General features: G+C 33.5%; 1 protein-coding gene across 1 annotated transcript; it reads right to left on the bottom strand.

The window, feature by feature from the left end:
• Nucleotides 1-12,266: 12,266 nt before the first annotated feature.
• Nucleotides 12,267-20,949, bottom strand: LOC114163957 (DDT domain-containing protein DDR4-like). Its single transcript, XM_028048360.1, has 12 exons — nucleotides 20,194-20,949; nucleotides 19,983-20,093; nucleotides 17,894-17,980; nucleotides 17,771-17,808; nucleotides 17,610-17,691; nucleotides 16,868-16,974; nucleotides 16,583-16,748; nucleotides 15,193-15,285; nucleotides 14,771-14,894; nucleotides 13,941-13,983; nucleotides 13,577-13,777; nucleotides 12,267-13,489 (listed from the first exon to the last, which is right to left on the bottom strand). Exons 1-12 carry the CDS (start codon nucleotides 20,560-20,562, stop codon nucleotides 12,700-12,702), a joined length of 2,211 nt encoding a protein of 736 aa, XP_027904161.1. The 5' UTR covers nucleotides 20,563-20,949; the 3' UTR covers nucleotides 12,267-12,699.
• Between the last annotated feature and the right edge of the window lie 445 nt (nucleotides 20,950-21,394).

Genomic DNA, 21,394 nt, shown 5'->3' with positions numbered 1-21,394 from the left:
GTGAAGAAGTTTGGATAAACCAAGAAGAGAGCAACAAAAAAATTGGACTTTGCGGTTTTCTTTATCTTTATGATAGAAGATAATTTGGAAAAAATATATCTTTAGATATTTTATTTGATATTTTTAAATAATTATCTTATTTAATTATATCATAAAATATTAAAAGATAATAACTACCAAATCTTTTTAAATATGACAAGATCTTCTTGAATCTTTTTAGTTCCACAACAAAAAACATATCTTGAAGATATTGGATTATTCAGAAGATAATTTAAAGAGATTGCAAAGGGTTGATTTGGAAAATGAATACAAATATTAATTGGTGATAATTTATCATATATCTTTAATTAATTAATTAATTTAATTATATTAGATATTGATATTATCAACCAACTATATTTGTCAAATAGTTTATATCTCTCCAAATATTTTTAAATATTTATCGTTATCTTTATTTTAAAAGATATTTGAGAGATTTTAGCAACAACAAAACTCAATCCAAGTCCTATATAAAGAGATCAAGGGAGTAGAAGAGAAACAAGCTCGACACTTCAAAATTTAGGAAGCCTTAGGGGGGCCTAATTTTTGAAGTGTCGAGCTTGTCTTTTCTCTTTCTCCCTTAGTCTCTTTAGGACTTGGACTGGGTTTTACGGTTGCTAAAACCTCTCAAATATATTTTAAAATAAAGATAAATATTATTTATCTTTATAGTTATTTTAAAAATATTTGGAGAGATAAAGACTATTTGACAAATATAGTTAGTTGATAATATCAATATCTAATATAATATAATTAATTAATTAATTAAAGATATATGATAAATTATCACCAATTAGTATTTGTATTAATTTTCCAAATCAAACATTTGCAATCTCCTCAAATTATCTTCTAAATAATCTAATATGTTCAAGATATATTTGTTTGTTGTGGATCTAAAAAGATTCAAGAAGATCTTGTCATATTTAAAATAATTTGGTAGTTATTATCTTTTAATATTTTATGATATAATTAAATAAGATAATTTTTTAAAAATATCAAATAAAATATCTAAAGATATATTTTTCCCAAATTATCTTCTATCATAAAGTTAAAAAAAATCGCAAGGTCCAATTTTTTTGTTGCTCTCTTCTTGGTTTAGCCAAACTTCTTCACGTGTTCAAGCTTTTCTTGTCGTCTTCATGCAATGCTTGGCTTGAATTTTTGTGATTTTGCTAATTTCTTATTCTTGGATTTAACTTTAAGGTGTCATGAAGTTTTAAACAATTTATTTCCACACCTCCATGAGCTCAACTTAGTTGCTGCTGCGCTAACACACCTCAAAATATCCAAAGAACATTTAGGCAACTGAAAAGCTATTTTTAACATGTTTTTGTATCTCATGCTCAACAAACACAATTATAGGAAATCCTAATTAAATCAATCTTTAAGCACACAAATTCAATTAAATACCCATAATTAAACATTAAATGAGAGCAAAAATATGCACTCATCATAACCACACACTTATCTTTTTGCACTCCTGGGCAAAATTGAGCATTTTCAAAACATTATTCTAAGGTATTTTACTTCATGTCAACACTGGATCAAAGGAATAAACCTTACTTGAGACAAATTAATATTTTAGAAATCAAGTTACCATGCATAAACAAACGAAAAGATTCTATTTTTCACACATGAGTTAATTTTTTGAATTCATAAGACAATCAATTATGAAAGAAAGCACTCAAGTTAAATGTGTATTTTCTCACCAAAATTCGCTCAAGTGTTTTGGCTTGTGTTTTCACTCAAAATACTCATGCAAGTAAACAATCATAATATTCACAAACTTTCAGAAAAATGCATTCAAAGATCATGAGGACTTTTTACAAGTTATAATGGGGCCAAGGCAAAGGTAGGAAAATTTTTTAGGATTTTTGGATTTTTGAAATAGTAATGTAGGAAGAATAATGGAGCATAATTTCAAAAACAACTCTTTTTCGTTTATTGCTTGTTGCTCTCTCTCTCTCTCTCTCTCTTTAAAAAGCAATTATTTCAACATTTTTTCATCAACAATTTTTCATTTTGCCATTTTTATTAATTTGTGGGTGAGGTACTCACCCACACACTTTATTCCTCAACCAACCCTAACATAATCCACTAGCTTCTTTCTTTCTTCCTAAGGTAAGGAAAAACATGGTCTTTTTCTTTTTAAGGGTTTACAATGAGCTTAAAACAAGAAAAAAAAAAGGTGTAAAGCTCAAATGGGCTACCAATAGATTAATATCAAGGTGGACTTATTTGGCCAAGTAGCTAGAAACAAAAAATGCCTCAGTCATATCAAATCATGCATATTCACCTAAGTTGCAAAACAAAAGAATCAAGCTAAATATTTGAGTATAAACAAGCATGAGTAAATCACTCAAGAAAAATAAGAATGGCACATGGTGGTCCATCCTTTACATTAAGGCTCAAGACTCACAAGGTCAAAACTCTTTCACAAAAGATCTAATCAAGAAATTCTCAAATCAACTCAATTAGCAAATCACACAAACAATTCACTCATATCAACATGACTTTTATTTTCCCAAAATTATGATCATCCTAGTTTCTGAATCAAACTCCAAAATCTAATGTAAATATGTTTTATTAAAAGCAGTGAAATATTTTTGGTGGATTTATTAAGAGACATATTGTTTAAAAGTTTTACTAAGTAAAAAGTTAATACTTTCATAATTTTCTCAAAAAGAAATCACAATTTTTTATCATTGTTTTTAATCTATTTTTCTTTATCATTGTTTTTTATCTTTTTATTTTTTTTATCTTTTTCAAATTTTATTTCTTTATTCCTTGTTTCATTTGATTAACTCTTTTGTATAGTTTTTATAAGAACTAATTTGTTAGAAATCAATTACGTGTTCGTTGGGAGACGACTTAGGGTTACTTTATCCTTTCTATTTTCTTGACTACTATCTTAGCAATACAGAAGTTGCTATAGTTTAGTAGTATTAATTTGATCGCATCAACGACAGCGTTATCACTCACCATTCTCAACCTCAATTTAGTCATTACCATGCACACAATGTTGACAGGCTCACATCAAGGTCCTTTCTTAAATAGTTTGTTTGTCAGCTCATCAAAAGATGTGGCCAAACTCTATTAACAAGCAATAAGACACATGGCTATAAAAGAGAACCTCAAAATGAAATAGTGGTTAAGGAATAACATCCAGCATCCTTTTCAAGTACCACCACATCTTTCTTAGTGGCATTGAAGCATTGACATACTAGAAGATACAAAATTTACACTCTCATCAACATAACCCAAGATACCATGTAGAAAGTGTTCAACCTTGAGCTATTACTAGTCTTGCCAACTCTTCCTTCTCCCATGTTGGCAACTAGACCAAGAGATCAGATACTACCAAAATGTCGGCCACATAACATTATAGTGTTATAAGGTCTAATATCATCTTATATTTCATGTATGATAGAGCTCTTGCTCACTTTCCACCAAAAAAAAATGTTAAAAGAGGCCAAGGAAAAGGAGATGGAAGAGTAGGATGTGGCAAGGGGCATTGTTGTGGATTTCGAGGTAGAACTCATGGAAACCAGTAAGACGACAACTAAACCAAACATCTAACAAAGAGTAGAACCAGCATGATTATCGTAATTAGTAAAATCTTGGTGTGGTTAAAGAGGTCATCAATAACATAGTTGATGGATTCATCAATGGTGGAAGTTTGAACTCTACGAGAAGCATGAATGCAGTGGTTATTGTCCCACCAAGATGATCTAGTTATAGTCATTGTAACCATATGCTAGACATTGACCCAAACTTCATGTGTCATAAATTTGTTATTCTTCCTCATGAAAGACTTGAAGCTCAAAGAAAGAGGACACTTAAGGAAGAACATCACACAATTGATCAAGAGGTCAACAAATTACTGAAAACTAATTTCATCTAGGAAATCACATATACCACATGGCTTGCTAATGTAGTTATGGTGAAAAAGAACAATGGTAAGTGAAAAATATGCACCAATTATATAAATTTCAACTAAGAATGCTCTGGATTTGGCAAGTTGACAATACAATATGGTATGAGATCCAACACTTCCTAGACACATACTTTGGTACAATTAGATCATCATCTACTTTCTCAATGAAGAAAAGACAACATTCATGATAAAAAAGCAAACTATTGTTACAAGGTCATGCATTTCAACCTTAAAAGTGTAGGTGTAATATACTAATGATTGATGGAAAAAGTATTCAAATAACTTCTCATTTGCACAATCAACATGTATGTTGACGACATTATCATTAAATTTACCATCACCAAAGATCACCTCAATCATCTTTAGAAAATATTTTCTAAGATACACCAACATAAAATGCATTTATATGCTTTTTGTGAAGATGGCGGGAAGTTCTTCAGATTTATGATCACATAATGAGAAATAGAAGTCAATCTTAATAAGTATAATGCTATACTATCTATGAGGACTTTGAATAACTAAGAAAAGGTTCAACGACTCAACAAAGAGCCCACTGCTCTTTTAAGATTCCTCACAAAGTTGGTAGGAAAAGCAAAAATATGTTTCAAATTGTTAAAAGGTTTAGAAATATTTCCTTGAGACAAAAAGTGTGAAGATATATTCCAAAAGATCAAGAATAGGGGGTGCCATATTTGGTTCTATTCTTTATTCCAATTTGGACAAATGCTCATTGACTTAGGTTTAACATATCGAAGCAACTATCAAGATGTTGCTTGAAGAGGGGATAAGAATTTAATGCATTTCTATGTTTCTATATGGACAAACAAAAGATGAAGAAGACAAATTTCTCTTATGTTTTTCAACGTACAAAAAGGGATTTGCAATGACAACTTTCTTCAAAACTTTATAAATAAAAGATTTCAAGATGAAGAAAGGTTAAAAATAACAATAGTAACATGTGATAAACAAGCTCTAAGAAAAATAAAATCATGTCCACTAATGTTTATGTGGAACACAATTTTTGTTCCTCAACAACCTAAATGAGTAACCCAATCTTGTGTTTGTATTAAGACATATCACCTATTTTAGTGAGCAAATTGTTATCTTTAAGATCACACACTCTCTCTCTATACTCAAAGTGTTTTGGCCAAGAGTGATTGTGCTATAAACAATACTCAAGCTTTATCCATGAGTGGTTGTTGTCCCAAACACGACATTTTTTCAAGAATTGTTGCATTCCAAACAATACTTGATATTTTAGTCAAGAGTGGTTACACTCCAAACAATACTCATATTTTAGTCAAAAGTGTGGCAAAGAGTAGTTTGATCACAAATTAGAAGAGTGTCGAAATAATACTCAGGTTATTTTAGAAGAGTGACTAAGTTTTGAACAATAGTTGGTTATATATTTGAAATGTTAGTTTACTTAGTGAAACTCAATCACGCTAATTGAGAATTGGTTGTATGCATTTTATAGAAGAAGTAGTATAAAAAACACCAAGAGTAAATCCTTCTTCTCCTTATTATTTTTATATTGCATGTTATTTGCTTGCAACCAATATAAAAAGGAGATATTTTTAAAAACTTCTTTTAAACATCCATTTAGACAACGTCTCAATCCCATTGTAGTTACATCTAACAAAGCTTCATCACTCGCATTTCTGAATAAACTTGCTTAACAATGAATCTAATTAGCTTTAAACTTTGTCTATTTTTCAAAGCTTGTGAAAGGTTTTTGAATTTCCTAAAATACAAAAAAAGGAAATTCAACCTTTCCTTTTGTTTTTTTACATGTTTTCCACAAGTTGAGAATAAAGCACCCAAAGGTGGTCTAAGACTCTTCCATGAGAAGAGAGTCAAATAATTAAAATGCCAAAGGACTCCTAATTTACACTTGGAAGATGAACAACGAGTTTCAAGCCAAGGAGCCTCTTTTACAGAAATATTATAACACTAACATAAATTTAACTGACCATTGAGATAAAATTAACATTGATCATTTTCTAGGAGAGAAAAATATATGGGTTAATGTCCTTTCAAAACTCCCTAGCACTAAAAATGTTGGACAGTCCCCACTTTATACAAGAAACTCTCATAGCACCAAGTTGGTATCATTTTTATGTGTTGTAGATAAATTTGAGTAATTGCACACAGATAATACTGATAATTTAGTTTAAAATAAATGGAAAATTTTCATTAAGTCACAATAGCCTAAAAGGACACGAAACAAGACTTTTATTATGTGATGTTTAATGAAGAGCGCTTGAGAAGAATCTATGGTGTCCTATTTGTTCAAATGATGATAAAGAAAAAATATGTCCTAGCCGAGCTTTATCAAGGAATATGTATTACATTTAAGCACTTGAAGCATGGTGTCTCAAGTACTTCGAACTAGATACTATTGGTTGACTCTTCCTAAAGATCTACAAATCTTCAATGAAACATGCCAATAATGTGAGCAATCACTCCTCCATATATTTCCTTAAGAAAGGATATATATAATAACTACCTCTTGTCCTTTCACCATTTAGGGAATAAATAGTCTTTATCCATTCCCCTTAGTCAAAGGACAAGTTAATTTCATGATAGTAGTCTTGATTGTTTTACTAAATGAGTAGAAGTCGAACCTTTTGCAATCATAACAACTCAATAAGTAAAAATATTCTTCTGAAAAAATATCATTTATTAGTATGACCTTCCTCATTTAGTTGTCACTAAAAACAATAATCTATTTATAAATAAACATGTTGAGTAGTTCCTCCAACAACTCAAAGTAAAACACTAAATATCATCAATTGAGCACCCCTAAATAGTGATTAAGAAGAGGTTACCAACAAAGCCATCGTAGACAAGCTTAAATACAAGCCTGCAGATGCAAAAGGTTTGTTGGCTGGTGAAATTCTAAACATCCTTTGAAATTATCATTGTACTCCTCAATCATTCATAAAGGATACCCCATTTTGACTTACTTATGGATCAAACAACATGATCTTGATTGAACTAGGAAATAAATCTTAGTGAAGACAACTATTTGATAAAAATAACAATAATGATCTTTAACGACAGTGTCAAAAATAATAATCTCTAATAGGACCCTAGGGGACTTCAAATGTACTTTAATTAGTTGGCTTGAAAAGGGAGTTTTAGCCTTATTATTCTTTAAGGGCCTTTGAAAGTCAGTAAAGGGATTATCAGCTAGGACAAATGCCTCAACCTTAACACTAACAACTTATAATCAAACTCTCTACCCATGATATTTTCAAAACAAAAGGGTAAGATAAGGCACAAGAAAATGGAAAAGGAAAGCATGCAATGTTACAAAAAAAAATTCTTATTAACAACTTGAGTTACAGGATCTTCGACATAGGGTATACTAAGCATATCTTTGCTTCTTAAAGGACAATGAAGACTTTATATTATCTCAATATTTATCACCTCCTCAGTATTGAATGGGTATTGAGCCATAGATTTGAGTTTATCTAGCCTTATTAGTATAAGAGAAATAGAGGAGTATAATCGAGATAAAATGATAAAGATTTTTTTTTATCCATAAAGAATACTTTATCTTAAATAATTTGTGTTTAAAGTTCTTGAAGGATGAAGTACAAATAATAAAGAAAGGAACATATCGCGCATTCTTTTAATGATATCTGTTAGAAAATGAAATTTTCCTAAAGTCTTACTTTCTAGAAGATTTGGAAAACGTGGCTATTACTATAAGAAAAAATGATACTACTGACAGTCAAAATCCGTCAGGAATGGTCAAAATTTGTGGTTAAATCAGAATTATCGACGGATTACCAATGGTAACAAATCTGTTGGTAAAATTTGATCGACGGAAATCATGTTTCATCGATAAAAACAAAAAAATTCGTCGATTAACCGACGAAAATCATGTTTCGTCGATAATAACAAAAAACTTCATCGATAAATAACGCGCATTGTTCATCTTCTTCCTCCTCCCTCTTTCATTCTTCTTCTTCTTCTTCTTCATCTTCTTGGTGGGAAGAAAGGCAAAGGAAAAAGGAAGAAGATGACAACAAAAGAGGCTAGAAAGAGAAGTTTCCACCTTGCACTCATTGTAAAAAAATGAACCATACTGAAAAATTAGAACTTGTACACACTTATGTGTGTAGTTCAATAAGTACAACATCCTTAAATGGCAATAAATATATTTCTTTTGTAGATGATTTTACAAGGATGATTTGAGTGTTTTTTTCTCAAACAAAAGTCATAAGTGTTTAATGTTTTCTTAAAGTTCAAAGTTATGGTTGAAAATGAGGCTGGATGCAAAATTAAAAAGCTTAGATATGATAATTGAAATGGGTATATAGCAGGGGACTTTAAAAAGTTCTTTGAAAAGGCTAGAATTTAACTCCAATTAATTGTTCCTTACACTCTTCAACAAAATGGGGTGAGTGAACGATTATGGATATGACATGGTTTGCTCTTTGAAAAAGATCTTCCAAAATTCTTTTGGGCAGAGGCGGTTAATACCTCTGCATACTTGTTGAATATGTTGCCTACCAAAGTCGTGAAAGGAAAAACACCTTTTGAAGCATGGTATGGAAGAAAGCCTTCAATAGAGCATCTCAAAATCTTTGGTTGTGTATGTTATACTTTTGTTTCAGATGTAAATAGAGACAAGTTGGATCACAAGTCAGAGTTTGACATCTCTTTTGGGTATTGTAATAACTCCATAGGTTACATGATATACAATCCTTTGAAAGAAAAAAATTTATATTTCTCGAAATGTGAAATTTGATGAGTTTTCTATATGGAATTGAGAGAACTACAAAGTAGAAGCCTCAAGAAAAAAGAAACTTGGAGTAGACAATCTCCAGGAACAATATTCAAATATTCAAGAATAAGATTTTGATGAATATGATGATTTTCCAGTAAAAGGCACTATAACTCTTGCTAAAATCTATGAAAGGTGCGACAATGATGCATTTGAACACAAAGAATATGAGTAAGTTGTTGAAATGGATGGGTGGAAATGTGTTATGCAAGAGGAGATGAATATGATTCAGAAAAATAGAACATGGAAACTTGTAGGCAAGCCAACTAATCAAAGGGTTGTTGGTCTTAAGTGGGTTTATGTAATGAAATTTTACTTTGATGGTTCTATAAACAAACCAAAGGCTAGATTGGTTTTTAAAGGCAAGATTGGTTGTTAAAGGCTATCATCAACAACAAGGAGTTGATTATTCAGATACATTTGCTCTGGTAGCAAGGCATGATACAATCAGGTGGCTAGTTTCATTGATAGTAAAAATAGGTTAGAAAATTTATCATTTTGATTGAAATCAGCTTTTTTAAATGCTTTCTTGAAGAGGACATCTATATTTAACAACCTAAAGGCTTTATTGTTCTTGGCAGCAAAAACAAAGACTACAAACTTCAAAAAGCCCTTTATCGGTTGAAGCAAGCTCTAAGGACTTGGTATAATAGAATTGACAATTGTTTATTGCATAAAGGGTTTCAACGAAGTGAAAGTGAAAAAGGTCAAGCAATGAGGTGCAACTTATTGTGTCCTTGTATTTAGATGATTTGCTAGTAATTGGAAATAGTTCAGATTCCTTGAGCAATTTCAAGTATGACATGGAAACGCAATTTGAAATGACTGGTTTGGAAGAAATGAATTATTTTCTTGCAATGGAGATACACTAATGTGATGCAAAAATCTTCATTGCACAAAGAAAGTATGCTCTAGAAATGTTGAAGAAGTTTCACATGCAGAACTGTAAACCAGTGAACACACCCCTTATGGTAAATGAGAAGTTGCCACTTGATGATGCTAGTGGCAAAGTAGAAGCTTCTACTTATAAAAGCTTGATTAGAAGTCTATTGTATCTTACCACCATTAAACTAGACATAATACTTGTTGCAAGTTTGTTGTCCAGATTTATGCATTATCCTAGTCAAGCTCATTATCATGCAACAAAACGAGTATTGAGATACATAAGAGGCCCAACTGGCTATGGCATATGATTTTCAAAGGGATGAAAGTGGAGACCTTCAAGGATATGCAAATAGTGATTGGGTAGGAAATTTAGATGATTCCAAAAGTACCTCGGGTTATGTTTTCTCATTTGGTAGTGATGTTTTCTCTTGGAATTCAAAGAAGCAAGATGTGGTGGCTCAATCCACAGCTAAAATTGAGTATATATTAGTTGCATCAGCTGGAAATCAAGTCATTTGGTATAGAAGAGTTTTATATGATGTAGGGCAACTACATGATGAACTGATTGTCATATGGGTTGATAACAAGTCAGCCATTGCAATTGCAAAGAATCATGTCTAGCATGGTAGAAAAAACACATCAAGGTGAAATATTACACCTTTAGAGAAGCAAAGAAATATAAAGAAACCAATATGGAGCATTGTAGTTCAAAAAATCAAATTGCAGATGTTATGACCAAAGCACTCTCCAAGATCAAGTTTGAAGTGTTGAGATCAAAGCTTAGAGTATCTAAGAAAATTCTCAAGCAGGAGTGTTAAAAAATGAGATTTTCCTAAAGTCTTAATTTCTATAAGATTTGGAAAACTTGGATGTTAAGGAAACTTAATCGTTAAGAAAACTTAGTTGTTAAGTTTTGTAAAACATGCTTGTTAAGTTTTAGGGAGAATAGGCTTATATCTCTCCTATAAATAAGAGAGAATTCATTTTGTAAAAACATAACCCACTACACTCATAATTATAGTCCACTATTTGTATCCCCCTACACTCTTTATCTTTCTCTTATTCCACAATGCAGAAAAGACTTTTCTTTTGCTACCTTACTTTGTTTTGATTTTATAACAATATCTAATCATATTAGACTCATGTTTCATTTGATAAAAAAAACACGAATATATTTGTTGTTAGGATAATGGACAGATTTTCACAAAGGATTTGAAATTATTTTAAGATAGTTAGTTTAGTAGAAGTCACATTCACGGCGGTCAATATCTAATGAAGTAAGGGAAGTATCACAATAGAAAGAATCATAAAATGAAGAAAAAATAGAAGACATGGTGAAAGAAAAGCATACCCAATGGTGGAGAAGATTACTTGAGAAACAAACCGGAAAGGGAGGACAAAAAGTGAACTGTTTGAGCAAAGTACTAAAAGGAGCATAAAATCTAGAAAAAAATAAAGGATGAATTGTTCGCTACCCATTATTGTAACATTTCAACATCAACAAAATCATTTAATAATCAGCATTAAAAACACAAATGCTTACTCATAAATATGAGTACAGAAGGCATAAGCTTCAAAAATTACTTATAAATACGTAGACTCATAAAGATAAAACACTTATAAGATGTCAAAAACCAAAACTTGGTACTCAAGTGTTATTTCATAAATTGAATATATTTTTCATTATTCACCTTTATTCATTCTTTCATTTATTTACTATTATCTTTTGTTCTTACTAACTTGAATGTTGTAAAATCTCTTATAGTGGACTTTCCTTTAGTCTTCAACATTCTAATCAGAGTTTATTCTTAAGAAATTCACAAGCTTCTAAAATAAATTTTACTTATTTTAGATCTCTCGACTTACGTTCCTCCTTTCCGTGAAAACATTTGAGTTGAAAATGGGAAGTTGAAAAATATTTTTGGATTTGTAAAGAAAAATGTCGAAGTATTTATGTGTTTATTGAGTTTTTCCGTAATAAATTTTAAATATTTTGGAATGCTTATGCTCTAATATATATTTTTTAAGCGTTATATATAAAGTAATCTAAAAATCAATGTTGAAAATATCTTTTAAAATATAATGTATAATTTGAAAATTTTTAACTACTTTTAAAGTATTGATTTTTTATTACATCCTAATGGAAAGGTATGGGAAGAGATTAGAGAGGTACAGGAACAGAAAGATAGAAGAACAAAACCTTGGACTCAAATAAAGTCAGAAGAACAGAACTCCCTGTAATTTTTTTAAAATTTTACACAGTTTTCCCCTGTTTTCGTTTACAAAGAATAGACTGTGCAACTGTATTTCTTTAGTAAAAATGCGTAGTGTACTTTATTTCATGCAATCAAAAACTTCAAAAGGAAAGAGTTGAACTTTCAAATAAAAAAGGTATGAACTTAATTTTGTCCTAAAATCTTCTTTCCACGCTATTACTCTTAACGGTTTGAATTAGTTGCCATGCTTTTAAAATCGTAGATTATGTGGCAAACTTGCAAACAAAACATCTACTTTGAAAGCAAGAACAGACAAGTTAAGCACAAATGGTTAGCCATTATGTAGAGAAATCAAAAGTAGGAGCATTTTTATCTGAACAGATGAAGAAGGAAAAACAGTTAACCCTATTTACTGAAAAGCTAATCACTAGGAGTCCATGAGTAAAAAAAAATAGAACTACAGGGCTTGATAATCAAAAGCCATATATCTATTTAAAGTTACAGTACTTGTTAACAGTTATTGTACACCGATTGGATGGGCCAAATAACGCCCAACAAATTCTCATTCACTTCCGTAGACCCTTTGATGTAGAAATACTAAATACTAAAAAATGACTACCTAATCTACACAACTCAGTATCATGCTGCTGCTTCTGGTGGAAAATCATGCACCAAGGGCTGCTTAGGTTGCCACAGGAAGAGATCTACCCTTAACTTCCCTTTCAGGCACATAACAAAATTTATAGTTCTATTATCATACATGTCACTTGGTTTCCTTCATAGCAAACTACCATCATTGCTTTGAAGCAAAAAGGGTAGCTTCACAAATCATCATTGCCTTCATCTTTGGTTGTTGTTGTATTCGGAGCATCATCAAAACCTGAGCTAGGGGCAAGCTCATTCAAATCAAGGAAGCGTCGCTTTGTGGTGCCTTCAACTTCCTCCTGACCTGGACTACTAGATTTTTCAGGAGGCTGGATTTTGCTTTGTTCATCATTCTCCTCTACAGCAGGATATTGGTTGTTGTTCCCTTCGGCAGGGTGGTAAGTAACAGGCTCCACATCTTTAGTTTCTTGTTCTTCATCGTCATTGCCATCTGAATCTTCACTTTCCATCATGTAATCTCCATTCTCCTCAGAAGGATCTGAGTGATCATCTGATGCATTAGACTTGTCAGGTTTAACGAACTCGGTTTCTGAATCAGACATCTCTAACTGCCGGTAATTTATACGTTTTTGTGTTGCCCTCTTACTGCGTCTTAGACCTGATTGAATCTCACCCACAGACCTGAGTTTTGTTTCCCTCCTAGTCCGGCCTGCCAGTCGCTTGAATTTCCGGGGCTTGTCACTCTCCTCACTGACACTCATGGAATCTTCATCATCTTCTTCTTCATCTTCAACATTATCTTCATTCCAATTATATTCTTCATCTCCTTCAGAGCCAGAGCTACTAGAAGCCTTCCTTCTCTGCTTGCGTTTCTGAAGATACTCTTCAGAATACACTGCTTCTCCCACGATATCATCATCACTGTCATAGTCAGCCTCATTATCTGACAAAGCTTCAACAAACTCTTTCTCTGAATACCGTTTAGGCTTCTGTCTTCGTCGATTGCTGATGTGAAATAAAAATTATCAATGAAATAAGACATAGAAGTCATCAGAACATATTTGAAGGGATAATAAAATCAGAACCACAAACCTTCGATCCAAGTCCAGTATGTCAGCTTGATTATCTTCCTCCATATCATCGAAGTCTGGTGATTTTGGAGATAGCGTGCCAAAATTGAGATCTTGAGGGTCATGCGAAGGGGAAGGACCACTCCATTTACCATTGGATAAAGCTTCGGGTTTTGATCCTGGTTCTCTTCTTGGTATAGCTTCTGGGGACGGTGGTTTCCGTCTGATATAGAAAGAAACAGAAACTATGCCGTGAGTACAAAGCCTGACAAATGCATATGATTGGCTCCTGTTCTCTCAATATACGCAACAACAAAAATTACATGCATATCGAGAACAGCCAAATAGAGGTACAAGAATGTAAGATCAAAATGCAAAATCCATACTTGGTTATCTTAATTGCCTCATTGATGGACCGATCATAATCATCTGCAATGACAGCAATGTCAAGTTAGGTCAATGTAAAGCCTCAAATACTGAAACTCAAGAAATGAATTTACTTTTATCCAACCAAACCAAAAATTATGTAGTTCAGGAGAATTTTTGCCATAACTAAAGCTAAACAGGATGCACAATAAAACTGAGATTATCAATGTCCAGATTGTCCCGCTATCATCAATGCAGGGTAAAATTGCAATAAAGCTCAGTGATAATGTTACACTCTTAACTAAAAGATGTGGATATATGAAAAATATAAATGCTTACCAAGTAGCTATGCAAAATCCAATGGAACTTTTATCAGATCAAAGGAAATCCCAAAACCAATGTCAGATATCAGAAAGAACCAATAAATTATCCCTGCTCTTGTGAACAGCAGCGCCCTTGGTCCAAGCAGGGAAAGCTTTTTAAAGAATAGATATTCTTCACAATATTCAAGGCCAACAATGTTTTAAATAGCTACCGTCTCTATTCAGAGGGATTTTTTGGAACCATCACATAGATTCAGCCTTCTATTTTTTCCGCTATGGCCAATACAGCAGTCCCTACAACAAGCAATTGTTGCTACTGTAGCATTGCTATAGCACACTACTTAAAACCTGGATTCAGGCTAGTTAAAACCTAGGGTCCTAACATACCCACAACAATCCAACTGTAAAAATATTGAACTGTCTAATAACCCTCAGCAGTTCATGTGAAGGAAAAAAAAAATGAGGAAAATAAAGAGGCCAACTCCAGCTGTGAAAACAAAAATGCAAACAATGATGAAACTTCTTACCGAAAGTGTAGGTAACAGGTTTCCTATCACGAAGTGAACGCCCTAGGGCAAGCCCATCAACACCTAAGAAATTATCAAGAAGAAGAGCTTGTCTGTGTTGTTTTTTCATCAATTTCTCCTTTCTCTGCACAAGACACGCCAATTTTGTCAGTTAAAAGTACAACAGGATTTTTTATGAACCACTTATCAAGATAAAAAAGAAGAGCAAACATGAATTCAAGTTCAAATCCTAGAATGCTACATCTTCTCAACCCATGCCAGACTAATTTTGTCAGTTAAAAGCACAATAAGGTTCTTCAAGGACCACATATGAAGATAAAACTAAAAGCAAACATGAATTCAAGTCAAAGTGCCCAATTTTTCAATTTTCTAAACCCATTGAGAGGAGGATAGGGTAGAGTAAGCAAACACAGATATAGTACCTTGTGAACCTTCTCAATTTCAGGAAGCATGTCTATCTTCACCTTCTTCCCCACAGAAACCTCCGTTCTGTTTTTACTTGTGAAAAGCTTCTCCTGGGAAATCAGATGAGTAAAAGCAAATAAGATGAAGCTCAACTAAAAAAAACGGTGCAAACTTCATGAAAAATTGGCAGAATTAGGTTATTTTATATTATTTCCCTTTGAAAAAAAAAAACTAACGGTCAATCCTATCTTCTATAACAAAAATATATCTGCATTCTTAGGTCTGTCAAAGAAAAAAAAACATAGCAATAGAGGGAGTTGTAAACCAAAGGATTCAAGTAGGGTAGCCAATCCTAATTAGTGGTTAAAGGCTTAGTTGTTGTATCAGAATTCCAGAAGTTTATAATTTAACTTTAAAATAATATTAGTGAAAGGGTAGACCAATAGATTTTGAACAAGACAATTGAGAAAATAGCTGATTGCATTAAATAATTGCTGCAGCTAATTTGATCTCCCTGGTTCCAACACTAATGGAGGCCTCAGTCTGACCAACAACGTTAACTAATTTCTATTATAAATAGAAGGCACTTAATACTAATGGCGGCATAAGGCACCCTTTGACCACTTTTAAGTTCTTTGTTGCCTTGTATTTTCTTCATGCATATTGTGGCTGAGATTGCCTTCTAGCACTTATTGATAGTTCTGAAAATATTGTTCTTTTTTAGTAGCAGTCATAAAGAGGCAAGAAGGAATGAAATTTGAAAAGTATAATAAGGTTGTAACGTATAGTACAATGGTAACAATCAATGTTCTGATTTTTTGTTAGCGTTAGATATATTGTGTATATGGGCTTGGTCCATCCCTATGTAATGCTATGTATGATATATGTATATATGTTCCACAGCTGTGCTAAATACACACAACCCTATCACAAAATAAATATATACCATTTCTCTCTACATGGTATTTAGAACCTAATTTTAATCCATGCCGTCCCTGTGGACTCACTGTTCATTGGTGCCAATTTTTTTCCAGACATCATGTCCACGCTGATTTCCTACTACCCTTTTCGCTGTGGATTTTTTCCTCTACAGTTATTAGGTTTTATCAACAATGGTGAATCTAATGGTTTCATTCAAGGACTATAATTAACTTTGAATTTTCTAAAAAAAAACAGTTTCCTATTTGATAAGTTCACTAAGAACTTTAGTTAGGGTTTCTAAATCAAAATAAAATTAGTATCAATTTGTGACTCCAAATATACATCATTAATTTACTGATTAATCTATTAAGTGATCCATTTTCTAGTACAAAACCTATAACTCAAAAGTCCCAATACCCAGAAAAACACTGAACACTCGTTAAAACATGCCCACTAAGCATAGATAGATGAGTTTCAATAACTTACAGAAACATCCAGAAATTCATCAAAATTGGTAGCAACTGTTTCCCACTGGTAGGTTGTATTAGAAAAAACCTGGGAACCTCTTGGTTTCCCTTTCTTCATTTGAACCACCTCAGTTTTCCTTATCTCCCGATACAACCTCTGACCAATATTTTGGTCATCTTCATACCTGCACTAATCAAATGCCATGTGAATAAAAAGAAAAAAAAAAGAGATAAATGTGCATTAACTTTCCAGTATGACACTTCAAACTTTGAACAGATTGAAGTCAAAGCACATGAATATTACCAATAAGAAACTCCATGTGAATCACCACCAATACGCTCCTTGCGAAATGTTGAAAGTGGAATGCCATGCTTGATTGAGCTGTCAATGTAACTCCTGATATCTTCTTGCTGCAAAATACACAAGTCAAGTTTAATCATGTACACCATGAAGAGGGATGATCAAAAGTAAGATTTGTGAGTCAGGCTATTAATGATTTGCCCCTCAATCTGTGCACTTGGCAGGTTTTGATCTTGGGAATTTAAATACCTTTTGCACTGCTCCAACCCCTACCTCCCCCCCTTCCCCCCGGCAAAAAGAGAACCCTAAAGAAAGTTATTCCATAATAGGGTGACCTAGTTAGACACAATAGCCATTGGCCAACTAAAATAGTGCATGGTCATGCATCTCCAGGAATCTGTGTGAATTGTATTAAAAGAAACTATTGAGGCAAATTATCACACCCTTGTTAATAGGCAAGCCCAAGAACCACTCAATATAAGAGATAGGATAAAATAAACCTAAAATGGGTGGCTGCAACTTGAACACAAAATGAGGCAAACAAAAATAGTGAATGACAGATAAATCACATGCATATATCGTAGTAGAAGTTAATTCAGTTCTAAACATGAATTGCATAGTTTTCAGAGATCTAACCTAAAATAAAGGAAAGTGGTCTCATTCTTCCATACTAACTTTCACCCATTCAAGGAAAAGTATATAAGAAATATAGATACATACATAAATGTTAAATGGACAAGGGTACCTCAACTCGAATGTCACATAATGCTTTTAAGATGACCACACGAACCCCTGGATCAAGTGATTTATATACTTCAATCTCCGCTCTGTCACGTGAACATAACATGAGACTTGGTAGACACATAAAGTGGACTTTAGATATTGCAAGACTGACTGTTTACTTACCCATGTGAAGCAACAATAGGAAGATCCCCATCCGCAACCTGCATTTGAATTCCCTTTATTAGCTCTGGAAACTACAAAATGTTATATAGAATTTTCAGCTTGCTAAAAAAATATTGTTATTACCCAGTGCCACCAATCTCTTAACTTTCTGCATAATACCGTTATCCAAGTATCACGTGAGAGTGCCATTCGTGTAATGGGAGGAATGGCCTATAAAAAAGATACAATTAATGTTATCAGACTAGTAGCAATTTTGACAGCTTGTGACATTGTACAACAAAGAAAGTATTGATCTTGCAGAGGAATAGATTTTGAGATGGATTAGTGCCCTATAAAAGACAATGGCAAACAAACCTCACAAGCTCTTAAACTGCAAGACAACTAGAATAAAAACCCTTGACTTCATCACTCGTTTAACAATATCTATCTATCCACCAACAAAAGAGACTAAGCAAGATTAATGCTATTATAATATCTAATCCAATTTTAAAAACTTAAATGAGTCACCACTTTTTGATTAGCCACTGCAATAGATGAAGGACAAGTGGAACTAAAGACAAATTCAATAGATGAAGGACAAATGGAAGTAAGGAAATAATGGCATTGACCTTGTGATAGCATTCATTGCACTACTGCAGCTTAAAGTACTAAACTTCAACTACCTCTGCAAGATATGGAAGTGTGTGACCAATAACATTAAACAGTCTAAACTTTCATTCTCCCCAGTCCCCACTATCTCTTTGTCACTCAAAACCTAAGTACATAACATACAAATCAGACTTGTGCAGATTTATGTCATTATAGTACTCAACCCAAAAACTAAATTTCAAAACAGTCCAAGTACACTGTTTTACTCAATTAATCTCCATCCACAAACTCATTACACCATGGACGTGTATAGCATGCACCATGTCTATAACAACACTTTCTCATCGCAGCATGGGAGTTTCAATACAGAATAATTTTCCCACATTATTTAAATCTGCAGGGAAGCTATAGTTTAAGTATAAACGCTTTGCAACAAAAATTAGGAATAACAAAAACTCGCCCCAGAAGTTCTGAGCATTCTTCGAAGTAGGCCTTTTCTATAGTAATTTCAGTAATGATGCCTGAACACCTATATAAACTGTCCAGTAAAGTATACATCCGCCTCTCCCAAGAATGATCATGATTATCTTTGACACATTGATTTGAACTCAGAAGATCAGGGATAGGACCAACAAGGATGAAACCCAGAGAAGAAAATCCAAAGGTACATTTGGAAGTTGTAACCATTTGATGCAGCATAGTACCTTATACTTAGAAACCACAGAAATAAATAAACTAAGCTTAAAAGCTGCATACTTGAACACAATCCTTCAAAAGCAAATTGGGCTAATATCAGGGCAGAGAGAACAAACAATCAGAAAAAGTCCCCAGTTTAACACTCAAGAAAGGGCTTCCCAACATGCAACAAAGACCTCCAATTAATTACTTGCTTTGTACTTACCAATTCCTGCCAAACTCAACTCAGTTGCAAATAATCATGTCCATCTCCCAGCATCATATAGGTCAACCATATTATGGCCATGAATCCATCAAACAGGCAATGCACTTACAAACTATATATTTGTCAGTGTTCAGTTTTTTGCTCCTTCCACAATTTCCACATTCAAAAGAGTTTCAACCACCGCATTAAATAAAGAGTCATTCCAACTGTTAAGTAGTGGCTAATACCAAAGTTTATCATTTGGATTCAACTCAAACTCTTAGAAAATTTTGAACATGTTATGACCTTTTCGATTTGAATTATAATCCCAAAACATATGACTAGATTTAAACATACACTAATCAAAGGCACCCCAGTAATGCAACCTTCTCTGTCTCAGCCACAGCAACCTCCAGATACCCTACACTAATAAGAACTCCACTTAACAGCTATTAATTTCCCTCGCTACCAGGCAATGAGCACTGACGTTATCACAGAAGAAACAACTTCATATTTAAGGGATACAATCATAATCAAATCCACTGCAATATTACTCAAAATAAGAAAAGAACGCATCAATACAACATCCTACAAACTCCTAACAATACCAACAAGCACAAAACTAACACAACCCACAAAGACTAGGACTTCAGTCTCACCCATATTCACAGAAAAAAGAAGAAATGCAGTACGAACACAAGAACAAACAAAAGGGAGATAAAAAAAAAATCAAAAAGCACCAACCTTTAGCAAAGGCATATGTATATCACTCAATGTGTCATTGGGAGTGAGCAAAGCCGTCTCAAACTCTTCAGCCGAGAATTCTACTGAAATATTCAAAAGATGCCTAAAAAGCTGCAGCAGCAACAACAACAAGAAAAAAACAGACTTAATACAAAGAATGCACAACAAACCCAGTGAAAAGCAAAAAAAGAATCACAGTCTCCATACTCACATTAAAAAAATTGAGTATTGAAGCCAATTCCCACATGCACCGGAGGTTGTAACGCGGCAACTGTGCAGGCGTGGGCGGTTCCACCAACGGCGTCACGATCTTGCTGCATTGCTGCGGCTGTGGCGACGGAGGCTGGGGCGACTCCTCGCGGCGAGGCTCCCTCTTTGCAGCCTTTGGCCTTGCTGGCTGCGACGCGGAGTAGAGGCGTGCAGCCGTACGAATGGTACAGGCGCGAGAGGGACGGTTCCGGGTGGGGGCGGGAGGAGCAGCATCAGCGGCAGCAGTAGCGGCGGTGTTGGTGGTTGCTTCCTCCTTGTGCAAATCGGGCGAGGGTTCTTTGCTGTCCTGCGGGGGAGATCCTTGGGACATGGTGTAAGACAGAGAGATCAAAAGGGTTTTAGGTTAGGTGTGGTGGGATAACGTGCAGAGGATCGTGGTTGGGTTAGCATTGAAGACGGAAAATCAAAGTGAAGAACGAGGGGTTGTAGAGAGAGAAGCGAAGAAGGGCACTTTCTTTTTTTTTTAGAGAGAGAAACAATGAATGTTTGAAAAAAAAAATTGGAGCAGTGTTTTTTTTTTTTTAAAGGGACCAAAGAGAGGGACACAAACCCTCAAATTCAAAGGTGCATGTACCTATGTACCTATGTGGTTCTGCAAATATAGGAAACTCAAGGCAACAGAGAGAGATAGATTGAAGAAGCGGGTCAGAAACACAAACACAGTGCCAGGAATTTGGGTTTTCACTTTGCAGCTTTGATTTTTATTTATCTTTTACTTATACTTATTTCATAACATTGTTTTCTTTTTAAATTGTACGTTGCGCAATGATATGTTTCTGATGGTAATTTTAATTTTCGTTACTGTCTTTAAAAATTTGATATAACAATAATAATATATTTATAAATGTTAAACACGAAAGGAAAACAAGTGTTGTGTCACTTGTTTCTCTTGCCAGCTCCATGTTCAGATTTGTGCAGCTAGTGTCCTCCAGAGATGATGAATTTTCAATGGAGGAATTTGTTCACCTTTGGTTTTTGCTGATATATATAAAAACTTGAAATTTAACACAAAAAAAAACAAATTAACTAGCCAAAAACAATGAGAAAAAAAAAACACTAAAATATTTGCTTTTATTCTATTGGCAATCAGTTTTCTGCCTATTATTCCGGCGAGGTCAGGAGAATGATGGTATATTGATAGA

The sequence above is a fragment of the Vigna unguiculata genome, chromosome 9 (assembly GCF_004118075.2).
Source record: "Vigna unguiculata cultivar IT97K-499-35 chromosome 9, ASM411807v1, whole genome shotgun sequence".
NCBI lineage: Eukaryota > Viridiplantae > Streptophyta > Magnoliopsida > Fabales > Fabaceae > Vigna > Vigna unguiculata.
This window is presented reverse-complemented; position numbering and strand designations above follow the sequence as displayed.